The 21,510-nt window shown below is 33.1% G+C and overlaps 3 protein-coding genes across 3 annotated transcripts; all 3 read left to right on the plus strand.

Annotated features, from left to right (window-relative positions):
- Window positions 1–303: 303 nt before the first annotated feature.
- On the plus strand, window positions 304–2,055 carry LOC133314738 (3-ketoacyl-CoA synthase 19-like). Its single transcript, XM_061516259.1, has one exon. It carries the CDS (start codon window positions 341–343, stop codon window positions 1,790–1,792), a length of 1,452 nt encoding a protein of 483 aa, XP_061372243.1. The 5' UTR covers window positions 304–340; the 3' UTR covers window positions 1,793–2,055.
- A 3,514-nt stretch (window positions 2,056–5,569) lies between these two features.
- On the plus strand, window positions 5,570–11,849 carry LOC133314728 (probable protein phosphatase 2C 11). The gene is made up of 8 exons (XM_061516241.1): window positions 5,570–5,830; window positions 8,293–8,435; window positions 9,382–9,480; window positions 9,611–9,769; window positions 10,085–10,171; window positions 10,250–10,341; window positions 10,444–10,515; window positions 11,572–11,849. Exons 1-8 carry the CDS (start codon window positions 5,652–5,654, stop codon window positions 11,698–11,700), a joined length of 960 nt encoding a protein of 319 aa, XP_061372225.1. The 5' UTR covers window positions 5,570–5,651; the 3' UTR covers window positions 11,701–11,849.
- A 5,293-nt stretch (window positions 11,850–17,142) lies between these two features.
- On the plus strand, window positions 17,143–20,435 carry LOC133314735 (ankyrin repeat-containing protein ITN1). The gene is made up of 4 exons (XM_061516250.1): window positions 17,143–17,294; window positions 17,395–17,898; window positions 18,542–18,951; window positions 19,258–20,435. The coding sequence occupies exons 1-4, from the start codon at window positions 17,270–17,272 to the stop codon at window positions 20,086–20,088; spliced, it is 1,770 nt and encodes a 589-aa protein (XP_061372234.1). The 5' UTR covers window positions 17,143–17,269; the 3' UTR covers window positions 20,089–20,435.
- Window positions 20,436–21,510: the final 1,075 nt, after the last annotated feature.

Below are 21,510 nucleotides of genomic sequence, written 5' to 3' on the forward strand. Positions count from 1 at the left end.
AGATAGGATCAGATATATATCAATCAGTCACTGAGTTGAGTCACACCAACTGTACGTGATGACTAGCTAGTATATTTATTTGCCAAAAATAATGGAAATTTTATTTTATTATTTTTAGAATAATAAGCTTTTGTCAATATTTGTCAGAAGTCAATATCGTCTGGTTTGGAATTGTCTGTCAGTAGGGCATATATGTACACATACACAAAACCTCATGCAACTTGTAAATGTGATTGATGTACAACTTGCACAATGCACAAATTAAGATGAGTGTAACTCTATATATATAGAGCTATTTTTCACTCGAAACATTCACAAAACATTTCCTTCCTTCTTAGCCATGGATCTTTTTTTGTTGATCTTATGCCTCATTCCCTTACTTTATTCCTTGTTTTGCCTTTTTAAGTCGATTCTTCAACGTAGAGGCCAATCCTGTTACATGCTAGCCTATGAGTGTTTTAAACCCCCAGAAGACACCATACTCGACACAGATTCATGTGCTAGAATCGTCATGAGAAACAAGAATCTGGGGTTGGAGGAATTCAGATTTCTCCTCAAAACCATTGTTAGCTCTGGTATTGGGGAGAACACTTACTGCCCAAGAAATGTTCTTGAAGGGAAAGAAGAATGTCCAAGTCTTAAAGATACATATGCAGAGATAGATGAGATCATGTTTGACACACTTGACAATCTCTTCAAAAGGACAGGGATTTCTCCTTCCGAGATAAACATCCTTGTGGTCAATGTGTCCTTGTTCTCACCAGCTCCTTCTCTCACATCACGCATCATAAACAGGTACAAAATGAGGGAGGACATAAAATCCTTCAACCTTGCAGGAATGGGTTGCAGTGCAAGCGTGGTTGCAATTGATGTGGTGCAGCAACTCTTCAAGACATACAAGAACTCCCTTGGAGTTGTTGTGAGCACAGAAGATCTTGGTGCACATTGGTATTGTGGAAGAGACAAAATGATGCTGCTTTCTAACTGTCTCTTCCGTTCAGGAGGGTGTTCCATGCTTTTCACAAACAAGCCAGAGCTGAAACACCGTGCAATCTTGAGACTGAAGCATATGCAGAGAACACAGTATGGTGCAGATGATGAGGCATACAATTGCTGCATACAAGTGGAAGATGATCAAGGCTTTGGAGGTTTTCGCCTAACCAAGAGTCTTGTGAAGTCTGCTGGTCAGGCCTTGACAGTGAACCTTCAGGGGATGGCCCCAAAGATTCTGCCACTTTGGGAACTGGTGCGGTTCTTTACTGCATCTCTACGCAATAGTATGAAAAATAGGGAAGTTGTACGGTTTTTCACTGTATTTCTTGGCAATAGTAAAATGAAAAGGACCACATTGAATGTGTTAGGAGGAGGAGGTTTGAATTTGAAGTCAGGGATAGAGCACTTTTGTGTGCACCCTGGTGGAAGGGCAGTTATTGATGGGGTTGGTAAGGGGTTAAAGCTCAATGAATATGATCTTGAACCTGCCAGAATGGCACTTCATCGCTGGGGTAACACTTCTGCTGGTGGCCTTTGGTATGTTTTGGGTTACATGGAGGCTAAGAAGAGGCTCAAGAAAGGTGACAGGATCCTCATGATAAGCCTTGGAGCTGGCTTCAAGTGCAACAACTGTGTTTGGGAGGTGATGAAGGATTTGTCGGATCCTAATGTGTGGAAAGATTGCATAGAAAGTTATCCTCCAAGCACAGTAAACAACCCTTTCAAGGAAAAATACAATTGGCTCAATGATGAATATCTTAGCTTTGTGAGGTTGGATTTTAGCAAGATGGTCTTTTAGGATGGATGGATGGAGGGGATACAAAGAGAGAAAAGATACAGTTCAGTAAAATAATTAATTAAGAAGAGCAAGGAAAAGAAAATAAACTCTCAAACTACATAGGTTCAGAAAGTTGTGTCATGTTTCCAACTTCTTACATGTTTAAACATATAGTTTTATATGTAATGGGTCAGAGGAAAAGAAAGTGTAGAGTTAATTGTTCAGGTAAACTTCAAAACCCTGTGTACTGTGCTATTGATGAAATAAAGCTCATGCCACTAATGTGAGACTGTATGATATTGTATTCAATTGGAGTTACTAGTAACCTAAATTTCTGGATGGCTGTCGCTTACTGCAACATTTTGTTTCCCCTTGAGTTTTTTCTAGCATAAACTATCAACTGTTTCTGTTTGGAATTTCAAATTAAAGAAAAACAGATACATATCAGTATGACAGTATATATTAAGTTATACCATACACAATTGTTTTTTTTCTTTTTTCTCTATCATAATTTAATAACTTACCACTCATTATTATTTTGACATTCTTGTATTGTTATTTCATTTGGCTTCAGAGAGCGATCACGTAATCATAAAATTAAGAATAATTAATCTCTTATATATCTTTTTTAAATTTGTTTTTGAATCCTTTCTGACATGACACTGTTCATAACTATTGCACATGAAATGCAGGGTGCACTCAAACTCCCTCATTACTCCCTTACCGAAAGATGGTAGAAGCATTAATTGGTTTACGCCCTTAGCCAGCCAGAACGCGAAAGGAAAGAAATTGTATTTATATGTGTGGCCCTATGAAAAATAAATCAAAGTCAAGAATGCATGACCCACTGGCACATTTATTGTATCTTAGCTTTTTTTCTTTCCTGTTGAATTATGTATATCAGGAAAAGGCTTTTCTCTATATCGCTATATATTGGGATAGATTCCTCAGAACGTGACCATTTAAGCATATCATATTGAATTTGCTTTCAACTACACATGTCATTTGAATAAGTGGGGCTCCCAAACGGAGCTGCAGAGACCGTCTGGGAAACCGTTACCAGCATTGTTGATCACTTTAATTTGTTTCGTACCAAGCATCCAAAAAAAAGAGAGAAGGAAATCTTGTTTGTGTATGTACATTAAGGGTTCATTTAATCTTATGTTATCTTTTCTCATGTTGTAGAGACATATGTGGTTGGGTCCGTCATTTAAAGAAAAAAAAAAAAAGAGTGTTACGGTTTTCGATGAGTATATAGGAGATAAAATTACTCTTATGTTGCATAAGGGTAATTTTTCCCATACATTAAACTATTTTTTTAATGTTTGAAAAAGTGAACATGTGTTTTTTATAAGGGATTTGTTTTTCTCATATTGCATGAGAAAATAAATTCTTCTTATACACATCATGTGTTATTTATTTATTTATTTTTTTAAATAGGTGGGTCCCACACTTAATATATCTATGACATGAGATTAGAATTCTCCTACAACATAAGATTTATTTTTTCCTTTTTATGATCTTATATTTGGTAGTATATTGGAGAATTTTTTTCGAAAATGATATTTTTGTGGGATTTCATTTTGTGTATATTTTTTAAACAAAAATACTATTGAAAAATATCATCCAGAGGGTGGTGTTTCAAAAATCACAAATGATGAGAAAATATAGATTAATTTTTAAGACAAAAATAATCAAACATATTATCAGGATAATTAATTTAATATTTTCGAAAATATTTTAGCCTATCAAATAATATTTTGATAATAGTGATTCTTGAATAATAAAAAAAAATTCTCCTCTGAAGTTAATATAAAAGCTGGAAAAATGAGAGGAGAAGTTAACGCAGTTAAAAATAGATGCAGACATCATAAGGAGTTCTTGCACAAATGATTTCTTTTCACTCTTTTAAGACTAGCAGTGACACCAACAATATACACATGTATTGAAAATATAAATTTAGTTATATGTAGTTATGTATCTGTGTAATAATTTTTATTTTTAAATTTAATTAACAATGATTCATCAGGAAGAAAATAATTTTAGAAAATGTAAGCAGACAAGACAAATTACGGTGGCAATGGATCCACTAGTCCATGATCGCAATTCACAACACACAACAATTAAAGGGAAATTTCTTTAGTAATATGATATTTCGAAAACTCGATGCATCTTTTATTTATAATATGATATGTGTCTTATTTTTAATTAAATTATTCTTTCATCTAATTTTAAAATAAATTATTTATTAATAATTTAACAAAAATAAAACATGTACCATATTATGAATGAAAAATACATCAAAAATTGGATACATCTAAATATATTCTCCAATTAAAGCGAGGATCTCATGGACACAGATATAGATAATGATGCTCTCAACCCAAAAGGATAATGCAGAAAGGTGACATGGGCTAATATGTCAAGCAACAACATCAAGATTGTGAAAGGTGGTACCACTCTGAGAAACAGAAAGTACGTACTTAGGACAAGAGAGTGAAAGAGATCAAAAGGGTTTTATATCTAAAAATTATTGAATCTGTAACATAGAACATATTTCTACCGAGAATTTGATATATCTTTTATCAAATATAATAAAAAGTAATAATTTTATTTTATTTTTATTTTATTTTTATTTTCACTCATATATTATATTTTTCTATTTTTTGAAAGGAAATATGTACTCCTAATGTACCGAAAATAACCATATCAGAAGTTTCATTATCAAATGAAATAGAGGCCAAGTTCAGTCCACATTTGAGTTGGTTAGGGATGTTGAGAGGTTACTCAACTTTATAATGGAGTTGAACACAGATCATGACGTTAACTTAAATGGACTTACAGTTATATTTATCGATCATTTTCCTGTAAGGACTATCTGCATGAATTGAACTTAAACCTTTGACATAATTACGTCTTATTAGTTAGAGCTAATTTTAGTGACTAACAATATATTCAAATTCTCGAGTCCCTTATGCCTCATAATTTGCTCTCTATCAAAACATAGTCAATTTAATAGTATTATAGAGAATAAAAATGGGTACGGAGAGATGTTATTAGGATTTGAGTATCATAATTACACGTTTTGGTGGGTAAGATTATTCTTAATTGAAATACCGGTTTTGGCAATCACGAATCTATGATTGGAGGAAAAAAATTTAATAGTTTACAAAAAAAAATCAATAGTTTACCATAAAAGGAAATTAATACGCTGCTGAAAAATTAAATATTTTTTATTGAGAAGATAGCTAGTTTTAAGAAAAGCCTAGTAAATAAGTCAGTAGGACTGATCTAGTAATAAAATATTTAGATAATTTGTATGAAGTTATTTGTTCAATTCTTTTCATTGTACAGAAAAAAAAAAACCTAGAAAATTGAAAAGGCTTTGGGTTCTTTTGTCCCACTGTTTTAATTAATGCACTAAATTAACCTAAGGAAAGATATTTTTACTATCAAAATTTTTTACTATCAACTCACTACCTATCTAATCACTATTAGATCAATATTTTCTCTTTTTTCAAAAACTTTTTAGCATTCTCTCTCTTTGATTCAATGGTTATTAAATAGATAGTAAGTTAGTAGTAGAAAATTTTAGTAGTAAAAATATCATCCTCAATTAATATTTCTTATTTTGGTCAATGTACAAAATCAACATATGATTTTAAAATATTGGGCTGGGCCCAAGCCCATGTAGCAGTGCCAATCACAATCACAACTGTGGTCAGGCCTTGGAGAGAAAGAATAGAAAAAAGCTAAAAAAGAAAAGAAATAGCGAAATAAACGACATAAAAAGTAGAAAGACAGTACAAAACTACAAAAGAAAGAGAAAATAAAATAAAATAAAATAAGAGGGAGAAATTAAAACACTGAACATGGTAGAATGATCTCAAACACAGACCCTGCAGAACCAGCCACCGCGGCCATCGGAGCCGGCGTCGGCGCCACCGAAGCAAAATCCTCCGCTTCTTCCAATGAAGATAAGCCAGCACCGCCGGCAACACCAAACATTGTGATGTCCTCCAGGGATCACGATTCTCTCTTCAGCGGTGGCGGCATCAGGTGGTTATTTTAATTGATTTCTTGATTGAGAGAGTTTCCCTTTTTTTTCGAGGCTATTGCTCTTTCTATTGGATTTTCTGTTCGTTTTGGGTTTGTATTGAACCTTTTTTTTTTCCGGAAAATTCATGATCGAGATGAACGGCATCGTTTGTGACTTGATTTTATTCCGCACATCATTGTCGTAGACAGTTTCTAGAAAATATCTGCTCAGAAATTAATTGATTAGTGTGATTAGATAAATTGAATTCATGAGTTCTTAACGCGAGCAGAGAATTAAGATAACTGATTCCTGAAATGGGTATACGGACGAGTTTGTAAATTGCAATCATAGCTTATTACATTATAGAATGTCCTCGGTTAACAATTATACGTTTACATGATATGATATGATACTTCTATACCGACTAAGGTAGGTGCCTATCTCATATTAACTTTTGAAGGATTGGCATTTGGGTCTTCTCCTTCTTGATATTTAAGCTTCTGAAAAATGTGGGGGAAAGGAATTTTTAATTTCTATATGTATGTTACTGTTAGTTAGATATTGCCTTTATATATTTATGCGCGCTTCTATATTGTTGTGCTTACTATTATAAAGGGATTCTCCCCCCACATGGTGTCTTTTTGCGCTTACTTTAAGCGCAGTGTTTTGTTTTTACAAAATTGTCATTACAACTAACCACAAAGACCAACCACTCACACTCACTGCTACTTTTAAGGAACTTTTCTTTTAAATTATAATTTATTATGTTACAATTTTTCATCAGATGTTAATTTGTAAATTAAAAAGAAAGAAAAAGAAAGAGAAAACGGACATGTTTGAAAAAAATTGAACTTTCTCTTTACACCCACATGGCAGCCTGTTCTAGCTGGGTAGTGCTGGGGTTTAAAATTTAAAGTACTGGTTCTTGTTATCCTTTTAATACATACTTTAAAGTGATGCTAGTATTTATTTGTAAAGCATTTCATGCTCATGAAAATGCCCTTTCAAATTTGTATCAAATTATTTAGCTGAGCCTAAGGGTGAGCCTTAGAGTAGTGGTAAGGTTACTTCTTTGTGACCGAAAAATTACAGGTTCAAGTCTAGGAAACAGCCTCTTTGTAAAAATTGGAAACAGCCTCTTTGTAAAAATACCAAGGTAAGATCGGGTACAATCGACCTTAACCCCTAATTTTGCATAGTCAGGAAGCATATATGCACTGAGGTTTGCCCCATTTTTTTTATTTGGCTGTGCCTGTGTGGAAACTTCTGTTTCTTACGACATAGCTGAAGGATTTAGAGAAATATGGAATTTGGGATAACATTTATTTTCCATTTTCTGCCTTTTTACCCCTAACAAGTAGTTCCTTTTAACTAAGCCTTTTATTTTGTAAAGCTAATATCCTTGTTAATAACTTTGTATATTTTCGTTAATATTCCACCTATTCATGATTGACTGAGTTCAGCCAAATCCCGTGCTGACTTTTTTTTTTAATAAATACATACATAATTTAAAATGTTCCTTAAAACATAGCCTTATGGCTATGGGATTCTTCTATCCTGAGAGATAGCTCAAAGGAACTAATATGAAGAAAATTGGGGTTCACATCAAGGATATTACAATGGTATTCTGCAATTTAAGTTATCTGTTCCTCACATTTCTCTCAGTGGATGACCACATAGAAACCCATTCAAACAGGTTAGTTAGAGATGCGTCTTCTCAATAAATTGAGCCCTCTATTTCTTGGAAGTCTTTATTATAATACTGTTTAATATAATTCCAAGAGACTTCTACCCTTCCACCAACTATTCTTACCACCTTATGCTTAAACTTTGTAACTACCTATTCAAAGACAAGTCCCAAAACAGAAGAATTGATTCTTAGAAAGCCAAAATCTCTATAACTATCTATTCCTTATACAGGAAGTATGGATACTTAGATGTTTTACAATGATGGAGGTTCATTGTCAAAAATTTAGAAGTTTAGGGTGCTCAAATGAAGAAAAATACAGACCATGTACTAGGTAATTTTGGGAAATGTTCACCCCCGTTAAATGCTATTTGAGCTTTATGCGATGTAATCTTGTCTGAACATGACAGATATCATGGAGAAGTGGAAAATATCTTCACTACTCTCATAGTACTAAAGACTCAGTACATCACCTACTAAAATTGGATTAAAATGACATATCTAACTGCATTTATTCTTGCCGCTCCTTTATGGTTAATGGCACATGAGTCTCATTTATTTCTGGAGTACCGACTATGATAGCACTGAAGATTTACTTGGAAAAGTGTTATAATGACATAAATTTTATGTTTATTTACTGTCAATAGAAACTCTTTTACTAAACTTCATAAAAAAAACCTCGGATTTGTGAAATTTAGTTATAATTTGTTTGGAGCTTCCTCTTTATGTTTTGGCCTTCCAACTCTCAAATATTTAAAATTTGAAAATGATTAAAGTGCGATTATTTCTTTCTAGCTTTCTCTCTGGAGGTCGAAATGGAAGGTTCAGCTATGGATATTCCAGTTTCAAGGGTAAAAGGTCTTCAATGGAGGATTTCTTTGAGACCAGAATATCAGAGGTTGATGGTCAGATGGTTGCCTTTTTTGGTGTTTTTGATGGTATGTGTATGGTTTTGTTTTGTATGCCTTAAAATTAATCCTTTATCTTTTTTTGTTTTGTTTTTAATGGTTTTACTAATTTAGCCAATTTACAATGCTATTGTAAGATGTTTGCTAGTCAGGCATATCAATTAAAAGCTGGTGATCCTTTTTCCTTTTTATAACTTATCTGCTCTCTTTATTGTCCTTGCTATTGATTTATTATTATATTGGGGAGATTCTTTTTGTCATAGAATCAATTTACTAGGATAAGGCTAGTTTAAATGTGAATTTGTCTATAAAGTGAGCAAGTAAGGGTGTATCCACCGTTGATTTAACTTAAAGTGTATCATAATCTTAACCTACTAAAATTTAAGTGTTGTTATATGCTTGTTCACTTTATAGACATACTCACTTTAGAAGAGCTTTTATCAATCTGTTTTGGGTTTATGGCGGACTTTTACAGTTCTAAAGTGATTGGGTGGGTTTTGAATTTGTTAAGAAAGGCATTTAGGGTTCAGCTATTAGGTTAGAAATTTAGGGTTGACAGATTTGAGCACCAGAAATCCGTATGAAGGATGTTCTTTTGATATTCATTCTTTGGATAATTAGACAGCAGCAGAAATAGAACTTGTAGGATGGTTTTGGTTAAGGTTTTACGGAGGAAAAGGAATATGCACATCAGCAGAAGACAAGGCTCATCATTCCTAATTAGACAAGGATTCTTATAAAATTGGGAGAAAGAATCAAATTACTCAACATAAAGACTATATGCAAATCAATAGGAAGTCACTAGTGCTCAATACAGCAAAGAGGGAGCATGCAAATTGTAATACCCCAAGACTTTTGTAGGTTGATCAGATCATGGCTTTCAATTCCAATTAAAATTGAAAAAAATCTATGTTATGTCTTACTGACACATCCTTTTAATGCATCTCTTCAAACTTATGTATTTTTATCTCTTTAGGTCATGGAGGTTCCCGGACTGCAGAATACCTGAAAAATAATCTGTTTAAGAATTTGAGTAGCCATCCTGACTTTATCAAAGACACAAAGACCGCTATTGGTATGAACTTCATTTATGTTAAATTATAAGTTGAAGTGAAATTCTCATATCACATCATTTTTGTTTGGTTCGATACCTAAATGGTCTAAATATGAACATATTTTCCGTCTAAATATTTGTCTTATTGCAGTTGAAGCATTTAAACAGACAGATGTTGATTACCTCAATGAGGAAAAGGGGCATCATAGGGATGCTGGGTCCACTGCATCAACAGCTGTATTGTTGGGGGAGCGAATTCTTGTTGCTAATGTTGGTGATTCCAGAGTAGTTGCATGTAGAGCTGGTTCAGGTTGGTGCCATGTCAGTTATGTGTGGGAAGAATTAGGTTTATGTTGGGGAGGATCTGCATTTTTTTAATACGATGGTGAATGGAGGGAATATGCAGCATATTTCCTTTCCCTGTGGTACATTGTCAAGCGCTGGTTTTTGGTTACTTCATTTTGCTAAGTTGTGGGGTGTTATGCTTTTCAAATATATAGTGAAAATTCATTGCAAATGGCTTATGCTAGTATGATACAAAACATCTCAAGAAGCAATATAATTTTCTGCCGCTGTCCTCCTTTTTTCTTCTTTTCACTTACATGAATTATGTGTTTTACTGTAGCTGTTCCTTTGTCTATTGATCACAAACCTGATAGATCTGATGAACGCCAACGGATTGAACAGGCTGGGGGATTCATAATTTGGGCAGGTAAGTTTCATCTTGTATGGGTGTTGCCATTTTTTTGGGTTCATAATTTGCTTATTTCTCTACTGCTGGTTGATCCAGGAACATGGAGGGTTGGTGGTGTTCTTGCTGTTTCCCGTGCATTTGGAGACAAACTTCTTAAGCCATATGTTGTTGCTGACCCAGAAATTCAGGTTGTCTAAAATCATAAACTGGACCACCCATTTTCTATGTCTGTGTTATTATATATCTTATGTCCGCTAATTCCCCCTCTTATTGGTACTGTTATGGCTTAGGAGGAAGAAATTGATGGTGTAGATTTTATAATAATCGCTAGCGACGGTTTGTGGAATGTCATATCAAACCAGGTGAGACTATCTTACATGTTAAAGTTGTCCCTAATCAACATAGATTTATTTTCCTTTTTCTTGATTTTTAGAAGAAATGTGATATTGTGAACTTTTTTTTTGCTTATTTCGGTTTCTTGTTTGAAAGTTCTTTGATAAATTTTTGTTTGGAGTTATTCCATTCTCGGCTGACTACTTTGTACCAAGCTGATCTAACTTTGCTGAGAATGGATGATCTTAAACTTTACATTCAATGGTCAATGTAGACCCCAACATAGATTTATTTTCCTTTTTGTTAATTTTTGAAGCATTTATTCGTTAATGTTTGAGCTAGATATTTTCCATTATATATTAATGTATGAGTGGTTTACATTTTTTTTATTATTCATATTTCCATGTTTCATTTATTGGCGTTTTTAGTGAACTTGGTATATGGATCTCTACTGTTGTGCTTGATAGTCTTCATGCTTGCTGTCTTTGTAGTATGTCTTTTAACATCCAACCTTGCTAGTGCAAATATACATGCAATTTGAAAGCCACGTTTCGTAATTGATACGATTTTATGTGACAACCAGCCAAAATTGTGTAGTATTTTCACAGTGAGCAAAATTGATCATTTTAAGTTTCAAAACATTTACATGTTAAAATTTGTTCTGCATACGCACTCCTATTAACTAGTTAATAGAAGCAGCTTTCAAGGGCCTTGCTTCTTGATTTTAAGAGGAGGATGAACGGGTGTTTTTTCATCTATCCTGGATTTATTTGTTAGATATCGGCTATAGTCCCTGGAGAGTTGGACTTGAGTTAGCTTTTGATCTTTCCTAAATAATCAGGTGTGTGCAGCATAGCATACTGTCCTCTATGAATCTATTACACAGGCAATTTTGAAGCACTGTAGATTCTTCATCCGGAACAGGGATTTGTAATAATTTAAATTTGGGTTTTCGATTTTTTGGTTATTTTTTACCTATATGAATTCTAACATCTTAGGCCCGCCTGCAATATCGTGTCGTTAATTTTGGTAACAAATCTTTGACGGAACATGAGCATCTGACTATGTCGTCCCTACCTTTTCAGGAAGCCGTGTCTATAGTACAAAATATCACAGATGCAGAAGTGGCATCCAGAGAACTTATTAAAGAAGCTTATGCACGAGGAAGCTCAGACAACATCACTTGTGTTGTTGTTCGATTTGATTTATCCTGATGTGGCTCTATGCTTTAGGTATCTGTCATTTATAACAACTGAAATCCTGAGCATAGAAATCACCAAATGGGTGTGAAGGCTTAACTTTATTGTCAAGTGAATTACTTCTATTAATTACTTTCATCATGATATTGCAGCTTTCTAAATTATTCTAGTCTTCTAGATACTCATAGCCAGAAAAAAAGGAAAATACTTGTAGATGCATTTGATTTAACCCCTTGAAGGCTCCATCTGTAGGATCCAGCGAGTTAATGTGGCCTTCTGAACAGCTAAATTTCAGGAATCCCCCCACCCCCCTCCTCCTTCTCTCTCTCTCTCTCTCTCTCTCTCTCTCTCGATATCCACGATCTTTTATTTGTTTCGTTATTTTGTTGGTCTTAAACAACGCAATCAGCCATCCGTAATCCTAACCAGCCAAACTGGAAGATTGGTACTCTGGAAGCCTACATGCTCAAACCTAGGTATTCATGTCAGTTGCAATGCATTTAAGTCTGACAACGTATCTGAATATATATACCTTAGTACTCGTCAACTTCGATGGAAATTCTGCTTGACTCTTATTCCTTGTATGAAGATCTTTTCGCATTGTATGTTTTTAGGAACTTTTTTATTTATTTCTTCGCGACATTTTTAGGAGTATTGGACTATAGTGAACTATACTAATTAAAATCATAAATGTTGAATTTAATGTAGATAATTTCTTAATATTTTCATAAAAACATTATTGTTTGGTAGTTTCTTCTTGATTTATTTCTTGAAAGTAGTAGGTTTTTTTTTGTAATACGTATAAAATACGTAAAGAATGTTTATAACCACATGTGGTTTAAAAACAATATCAAAGTCATCGGATATTAAATTGATATTAAACACATCTCTTATTGTACTTTTTGTTACGAGAAGAGATTTTGGGTCGGATGATTTAGTTTGACTACCAAATGATATGTGAAGTCAACATCTCATTGTGTCGTTTGGGGTACAGAACAAGGGGAGTAAGATAAGATATTATATCCCATTCCGTTCTTATTCGTTGTTTGGTAACGGAGTAGGATAGGATAAAGTTATATTAACCCATATTATTCTACACTCAGGTCTTAACTTGGGGGGAGCTGGGTTAGAGTCAAACGGAACAGTGATCATTTTGTCATTGTTGGTCAAAAAAGTTATCAGACTGTCACGTTAATAGTAAATTTTGTCAAAATGTCACGTGACATATTTCGTTACACTGTGTAGCGAAATATGTGTGCAAATAATTCGTTACACAGTGTAGCGAAATATGCCACGTCAGAACCAAAAATGTCATGTGTCAAAATTGTAGAAATTCGTTACCTTATGTAGCGAATTTCTTCAATTTTGACACATGGTATTTTTGGTTCTGAGCAGTCTGACGTGACATATTTTGCTACACTGTGTAGCGAATTATTTGCACACATATTTCGCTACACAATGTAACGAAATATGCCACGTGATATTTTGGCAAAATTTACCGTTGACGTGAGAGTGTGATAATCACTTTGGTCCCTGTTCCGAGTCAAACAGGATAGGAAAAGGAAAATTTTCCTGAAAAAATCCTTTGCCTCTTAGGAACATCGTTGAGCACCTGAGATCCATTCCTATAACAAGGAAGTCAACGCCATTAATTCACCGGCCAGTTACTGCTACTGGCTACCATCATCGTCGACGAACCCTTGATACCAAAGTACGTATTAGCATGGCACACAAGAAGCACGTTTGTTGCTATCATCACATTCCATGATTTTTTTTTCTTTTGAATATGGTGAATTGTTGTTTTTGACTTGTCTCAGAATTTTCGATCGATGCAAGTGTTTGAAGGGACATGAGGTTTCGTGATCGAGAAGGATGCGTTTGAAATCAAGGTCGAGATCTCGTTCAAGAGCTTCATATTTTGGTGCGAAGATTGTGATGTTGTGTGTTCCCATTGTGTCTTCTAGTTTTTGCAAAAGCATGGATTTTTCAACTAACTCTATTAGTTCTATGCAATGCGAGTTCAGAAGAGCCACAACCCTGACCCATTATTGTTAATGAGAGGAAGAATATGATGATTAGGAAGAGGAGAAAGAGGAAAGTGCAAAAGATGCGAAGCTTGGTGATGCCATATGTTTTTGAATATATTTTATTTAAAATTATTTTTAAATTTTTTAAAAAATAAAAGTAATAACTAACGTATGAATAAGTGAAAAAAAAATAGTTCAGAAATTAATTTTAAAAATATATATATAATATTGTTTGTCCTATGCTCACCAAACATAAGATAAGATATGAGCTTTTCAAGCTCTTATCATTTTTCTACTCTTATCTAACACCCTTATTTTGTCTGTTTTTATCTTATCCTATCCACCAAACAAACTCTTGGAGTGTGTTTGAGAACCAATATTAAGAGGGAGAGGGAAAAAAGAATAAGGTTTTACTTATGTCTTCCTCTTATGCGTGCGTTTTAAAAAAATGGGAAAAGAAAATAGGAAATTTTTGTAAATTCCTCCAACATCCTTCTTAGTCTTACCTTTAAAATTGAAGTTTCTCTAATTTGGCGTTCTGAGAGAGAAATATTGTAAATTACGTACGTGCTTTTACTCCATTTTTTAATTTTTATTTTATTTTCTCACTTTCTTAAAATTATTTGATGAAATTATTTTTTTTGTTTCCAATTGCATTATTTTGAGATAAGTGATTTACTTTTATAAATGTTATTTATAATTTGGTTATAATTTGAAATAGATAATTTTAGAGAAAAAAATAATTTTTATAGAGAAAAGGAAATAATTATTTTAGAAAGAGAATCATTTTTTAAATGTAAAAATTACGTAAATAATTTTTTTAGAAATTTTAAATTTAATTTAATTTGTAAAAGAATGAGGTTATACTTACAACCTCTTACAATCATTTTTTTACCATTTGATCAAAATCAAATCAACGATTCTCACTTGATGTTATTTTATAACTGTAGATATGATTTTTGATCCAACGGTAAAAAAAATAATTGTAAAAGATTATAAGAAAAAATAAGTTGCAAGTATATTAGGTTTTTTAAAAAAAGAAAAATTATAAATTAACTCTTTATTTTTTTTCCTTATCATATTTTAAACTCTTAAACAGGGAAAAAGTAATATCCTTTATTATTTTCCCCTTCCTTCCCCTCTCTCTTAATCTCCTTTCTTCTATTTCCCTCCAAATTCTCAAATACACAAGATGGGGGAACAAGCTATGGTCATTTATAGTTTCTTCTTAATTTCATATATCTTATATAAAATTTTATTTATAATTATTAATCACTTATTAACTAAAAGAAAATAACCATTCTGTAAATTTCTTAATAAAGTTACATTTGTCATTAGATGAAATAAATATTTTCTATATAGTGTAATCATTTTTAATATTTTCATTTTCTTATTTTTCAAGATTAAGTGTTCCTTAATAATCATTACATTAATTTTTTCTTGTTTAATTTTGGTTCATATAACTTATTTTAAATTTTTGATTATTTTTTACGTGTACGAGGCATTTTCCTATTTAAAAGTCGGGAAGCATGGAATCATGTCGTCAACTCTTCAGTCAAGGCACGTGTCAAAATAAAATATAGAGTCCACAGTGACGGCTGCCATAGACAAACCCGTGTAAATGAGTCATTTTCAGATTGTAGAAAACAAGTGTAATCCTTTAATGAAAAAAATGTGGGTTGAATATTTTTCATGTTAGGAAAATATTTTTATATTTTACATATATATAAAAAAGGTTCATTTTTTTATAGTCAATGGAGATAAATTATCTACATTGAATCCAAAACGACATAATTTTGAGACAAAAATCAAGATATTTTTGTAATTATAATTTATTCTAAGATTATAATAGTCTTTTTTATTATAATTTTTTAATTCTTCAATTCAAAATGACGTCGTTTTGGGAGCGAATGTAGATAACTTATCTATATTCACTGTAGAAACATTAAAGTCATATAAAAATATATAAAATTTATATTTTGATTATTTTATTTATTTTTTTTTTTTTTTGGAGTTACCCAACTCTAATTATCTCTTTGAGACGAGTTGGCTCCCTCCGGTATCCCCACGAGCTTCGACTCTTTGAGCCGGCTATGAGACTCTTTTTTTTATATGATCTCATATAAATTCCATGTATTTTTAAATATGTAGGAGATAAAATAATTTTTTATAACATAAAAAATATTAAACTCTTAATTTATAACTATATTTAGATGAAAAAAATATTTACTTATGGAAACAATTATATTTATTAGATTTTTTCTCTTATTCCCGAATTCAAGTTGTGACATATACCATACAATCACATAATAAATCATTGAGTGTATAGACAAACACAAGAACGTTGACACTACATGCCAAAACAACACAAATAAAACTCCTCCACAATAATGGATTATAAGTTATAACTCTATATTTTTTCTTATAAAGTATAAATTTTTACTTTCGAATGAAAAAAAATCCAGAAATAACAAATGATACCAACCTAGGAGGCTAAGATTGGGTCATTTGCAAAAGGGAAAATGCTGCCCGCATTAAGTAATATTCTTAAACTATTAATTACCAACTTATTCAGTCACATTAAGTGCTGTTTAATGCGTATTTTTCTATTAAAATAAAACAATTAATAATGGTAATAATAGTAATAATAATTTTTTGAAATAAATTACAAGGAAAAAGTTATACTTACAATCTATCTTTCTTTACAATCTCTTACAACCAATATCTTAACCGTTGATTTTCGTCAATCAACCGTTAAGATTTTTGTAAATAAAATTTATTAAATAATTATTAATTCACAATAAATCTTAACTATTGATTGACGAAAATCAACGGTTAAGATATTGGTTGTAAGAGGTTGTAAAAGAAAATAAGTTGTAAGTATAACCTCTCCAAAATTACAAATATGATAAGAAATAAAAAATGTTTAAAAATAATGTTGAGAAAAGAATAAAAATATTTATAATTTTATCTATTTCATAATTTTTAAAATATAAAATATTTAATTATAATACTGAAAAAATAGAAATCAGAGTGAAAATACTTTCTAATAGAATATATGTATTGTTAGCTTACCAAATATATATATATATATATATATATATATATATATATATATATATTTTGATACTTATTATTATTTTTAGTTAATAATATGTGTTTAAACTATTCAGAAATAAATAAATAAAGATATAATTGCCTAAAAGCTGTAATTCAGAATACATTATTTTTTTTTAAAGAAATTTAAAGTCGAATATTTTAGAAAAATGAGTAGATTTCAATCATCCATACTTTTTTATTAAAAAAAAAATGAATAAGAATAAGAAAAGGAAAAACTGCATCATGTGTTATTCACCAACTTCAGCTCTTTCCGATTACTTTCCTCTGTCACTCTTTTCTATTATTTGTGTCTGTCTTTACTTCAATTTCCACTCTTCTTTTCTTCTTTCTATCTTTTTCTTCTTCTTCTTCCTATTTTGCTTCTTCAATCATCGTTATTTTTATTGCTTTCAGTCGTTGCTTAATGCTATAGATACATAACACATCCATTCTTATTTATGGCTTCCCTCTTCAACCAACCAGGTTCTTTCTTTTATTTTATTTTTTATTTTATTTCACTGTAAATTTCATTCATATATTTGCTATAAATTTTTCATTTTTTGATGACCCTTTTAATCTGTAGGAGCTCAACCTCAAAGGGACATCGAAAAGGGACCCATGACCCCAACTCAGAACCCACTTTCTGAGATATCGCCGTCGCCGTCTCCGTCGTCTGCGACGGCGCCGGCTCTGGTGCTGTCGAACTCCGGGAAGCGAATAGATCAGGCGGGGAAGAAGAAGTACGTGAAGCAGGTTACGGGAAGGCACAACGACACTGAGCTACACCTTGCAGCTCAAAGGGGTGATGTTGGTGCTGTGAAGCAGATCCTTGTTGACATCGATTCTCAGATTATGGGAACACTGAGTGGTGATGATGTTGATCTGAACGCTGAGATTGCTGAAGTGCGTGCTTGTGTTGTGAATGAAGAGAATGAGCTTGGAGAAACTGCTTTGTTCACTGCTGCTGAAAAGGGTCACCTTGATGTTGTCAAGGAATTATTGAAACATTCAACCATAGACACGGTTTCCAAGAAGAACCGATCTGGCTTTGATCCCTTGCATATCGCTGCTACTCAAGGCCAACATGGTAACTCAACTCAACTCAACTCTCTCTTCTTTTATTCTATGTGTTGCTTTGACCTAGGAACATCCTTAATTAGGTAGCAATTTCATTTAATTTTTTTTATTTATTTACTTGGCTTCTTCTGATGATGAGATTTAGCTAATTTGATTCTCTCCAAATGGTTGGTCCGAGTGGTTTTAGGATATTGGAGTCAGTTTTGTAGTCATTGGTTTGAACCAAGTGGATGAACTTAAGCTTATGAGAGTAGATTTGTTATTTACCAAGTTGTGTGAGCAGTTACGTCTCTCAAGGTATCAATTTAAGAAAATCAGTAATTATGCTTTTAATGGAAACCTTGAGAGGAAAATTACGAAGCAAGAGAATAGTAGGAGAGCGGAGATGTGTATGATGTCACTGTTTTTTTCATCACCAGTGGAGTTATGTTATTTTGAGATAGACCAATCTTTGTTTGCTTTCTTAACTTAAATGCTGGCTTATTTGGGTTCTAACTGTTAGACCTTGATAGCTTTTGGTTAATCCTTTGTAATGAGTAGCTTCAATTTGTTGGTGTAGGTCTGTAGGATGTTCTTATGTCTTTAATGTAATTTAATATGAGTACTTTGTTTTCTGTGCTTCACTGTAATCCATGTTAAATTTTCATTTGCAGCCATTGTTCAGGTTTTACTAGATTATGACCCAGGATTAAGCAAAACAATTGGTCCATCCAATGCCACTCCACTTATATCTGCTGCGACAAGGGGGCACACAGAAGTGGTGAATGAACTGCTGTCAAAGGATTGTAGCTTATTGGAAATCGCTAAATCCAATGGCAAAAATGCATTGCATTTAGCTGCTCGTCAGGGTCATGTAGAGATTGTAAAAGCCTTGCTCAATAAAGATCCACAATTGGCTCGGAGGACTGACAAGAAAGGACAAACTGCTTTGCATATGGCTGTAAAAGGGCAGAGTTGTGATGTTGTGAAATTGCTTCTTGAGGCAGATGCTGCTATTGTTATGCTTCCTGACAAATTTGGTAACACCGCATTACATGTGGCAACCAGGAAAAAGCGAGTAGAGGTATGTCAACAGTTGCACAGCATTAAAATTACCATACGTCTATACGTGAGGCAATACAAATTAAGTTACCTGAACAGATGAGACTTACACCACATGGCTAAATATGCCTATTCCCTAGACGTAGGATACATGAGTCTCCGGTGTTGGACCTAGGGTACTAATATGATATACTGCTATAAATGCAAATGAAGCTGCTGATTTCTTAATATACATACATACATACATACAAAACCCTTCTTATTTTTAAACATTTATTACTTCTGCCAAATGAAAATTCTAATATTGTGGTTTCTCAATTTCCTGCAGATAGTAAATGAATTATTACTCCTGCCAGACACCAACGTTAATGCATTAACCAGAGACCACAAAACAGCTCTTGACATTGCTGAAGATCTTCCCCTCTCTGAAGAGTCGTCAGATATAAAAGAATGCCTTTCTCGATACGGGGCACTTAGAGCTAACGAGCTCAACCAACCGAGGGATGAACTGAGGAAAACTGTTACTCAAATAAAGAAAGATGTTCACACCCAGCTTGAACAAACCAAGAGAACCAACAAGAATGTTCATAATATTTCCAAAGAGCTAAGGAAACTCCACAGGGAAGGAATTAACAATGCCACAAACTCAGTGACAGTTGTGGCTGTGTTGTTTGCCACAGTTGCTTTTGCTGCTATATTCACCGTGCCTGGTGGAGATAATGATAATGGCTCAGGAGTGGTGGCTGCTTATGCTGCTTTTAAAATCTTCTTCATCTTTAATGCTATTGCTCTTTTTACATCTTTGGCTGTTGTGGTTGTTCAAATTACCTTGGTGAGAGGTGAAACTAAAGCAGAGAAAAGGGTGGTAGAGGTGATCAACAAGCTGATGTGGTTGGCCTCTGTATGTACTTCAGTGGCATTTATTGCCTCATCTTATATAGTGGTGGGTCGGAAGAATGAGTGGGCTGCAATTCTGGTTACAGTAGTTGGAGGAGTGATAATATCTGGGGTTATTGGCACTATGACTTACTATGTAGTGAGGTCTAAGAGAAGCAGGTCACTGAGGAAGAAGGACAAGCAGACCAGGAGGAGTGGATCCAACTCATGGCATCATTCTGAATTCTCCAATTCCGAGGTTGATCGAATTTATGCGCTTTGATTTTGAACTTATAACCTTTGGGGAATCATGGAAGACCAAATTATATGGTGAAAAAGATTACAGGTGTTTAGAGTTGCTCTTCACATTAATACCTTAAAAGAGTTCACTAAGAAACTCTGTGTACACTGTACAGTTCTGTTTATTCTCTTAGCTGCTGCAGATGCTGTAGGATCATGACAAATTGCAATGAAGCCTTGGTCATCAGTTTATAACTGTTAAGTGGTGCACTGCAGGGCCTAAGTAAGCACCTGTATCTTAATCCCAGTTGTGATTTGTCAGAAGAATTATTCGAACTTTGCTTTAATTCTTCTCCATTTATGTACTAATATATTATAAAAGTATGCCTTCCATGCCATCCTAGTTTGTTGCTGAATTTTTTCGTTACTAGTAAATAGTAATATGTTAATTGTAAATTTATAATAATTGTTAATAAATTCGTGATATGAAAGCTAAGGTTTACAATTAGTAATATATACAGGTTGGAATAAATTGAATGGATACATATAGAAAAATGAAGAGTTGCGTTGGGACTAAACGTGGGGCAGTAGGATGGTTGTAACAAGGTGGGCTATTTAAGCTTTTTGTTGCACCAGATCGTAAGCTTCAAGTTAAATGCCCCATTAATAATAATAATAATAACAATATTCTTACCATTTAAATCATGAGAACGAATTGAAACATGAAATGTTAGGACTAGCTCGGATTTTTCATTTTGTATATTTCCTTTTTTTTCTTTCTTTAACTTGACGAGTAGCTTGGATTTCAATAACATTAACACTAAAAGCCCTATTTGCATTATAAAGAAACACATACACAAACTCATAAACACATGAAAGCGAAATGGAAATTATGATGTGTACTTGTTGTAATAGCTTATGCTTTTAGTAAATATGTTTCCCTCTTTCTATGAGCGAAATACTTCCCTCGAAGTTTTGACATATAACAGATCCTTTTAAAAATAGGGCAAATTATGAAGACCCCTCCCTCTCCTCGAGGAGAAAATTAAATCAGAAGGTATCATGATGAAGTTCTCATATAAGGGGAAGATATTATGTTAAAATTCAAAATTTATGATTAACCATTCGGAGAAGGCATTAGCATTGTTTCAAATTTATTCACAATTTTTCTTTTTTTCTTTCTTTATTAGCTCCAAAGTCGTCCGTCAAACACCTGGTAACATTTTCACTTAGTTTAAGGATTGGTATACCCTCTCAAATAATTAAAAAGAAATCAAAATCGAAACCACCTAAAAAGGTGTTTGTCACTTTGTCTGCCCCGAAGCATTTCTTTATATTTCAAGTGTGATTATTTTAACATACTCTCTTTTACGTATGAAGTTAACTTCCTCCTAACTCATCTTTTCTCTTCTTCTTTTTTTTCTCTCCTCTCTTTCTCGGTTGCTCTTAGAAGCTTTTTCCATTA

This window comes from Gastrolobium bilobum, unplaced genomic scaffold (assembly GCF_033153095.1).
Source record: "Gastrolobium bilobum isolate Gb01-03AN ecotype WA unplaced genomic scaffold, APGP_CSIRO_Gbil_v1 utg14977, whole genome shotgun sequence".
NCBI classification, from domain to species: domain Eukaryota; kingdom Viridiplantae; phylum Streptophyta; class Magnoliopsida; order Fabales; family Fabaceae; genus Gastrolobium; species Gastrolobium bilobum.

What these genes read in the sequence shown, in the direction of transcription:
- LOC133314735 (XM_061516250.1), top strand. Translation starts at nt 17,270, where the DNA reads ATGGCTTCCCTCTTCAACCAACCAG. An exon ending in TGCTACTCAAGGCCAACATG is followed by an intron (nt 17,899 to 18,541) that starts GTAACTCAACTC and finishes TTTCATTTGCAG; the next exon opens with CCATTGTTCAGGTTTTACTA. An exon ending in CCAGGAAAAAGCGAGTAGAG is followed by an intron (nt 18,952 to 19,257) that starts GTATGTCAACAG and finishes AATTTCCTGCAG; the next exon opens with ATAGTAAATGAATTATTACT.
- LOC133314738 (XM_061516259.1), top strand. Translation starts at nt 341, where the DNA reads ATGGATCTTTTTTTGTTGATCTTATGCCTCATTCCCTTACTTTATTCC.
- LOC133314728 (XM_061516241.1), top strand. Translation starts at nt 5,652, where the DNA reads ATGATCTCAAACACAGACCCTGCAGAACCAGCCACCGCGGCCATCGGA. An exon ending in AGACACAAAGACCGCTATTG is followed by an intron (nt 9,481 to 9,610) that starts GTATGAACTTCA and finishes GTCTTATTGCAG; the next exon opens with TTGAAGCATTTAAACAGACA. An exon ending in TTGCTGACCCAGAAATTCAG is followed by an intron (nt 10,342 to 10,443) that starts GTTGTCTAAAAT and finishes GTTATGGCTTAG; the next exon opens with GAGGAAGAAATTGATGGTGT.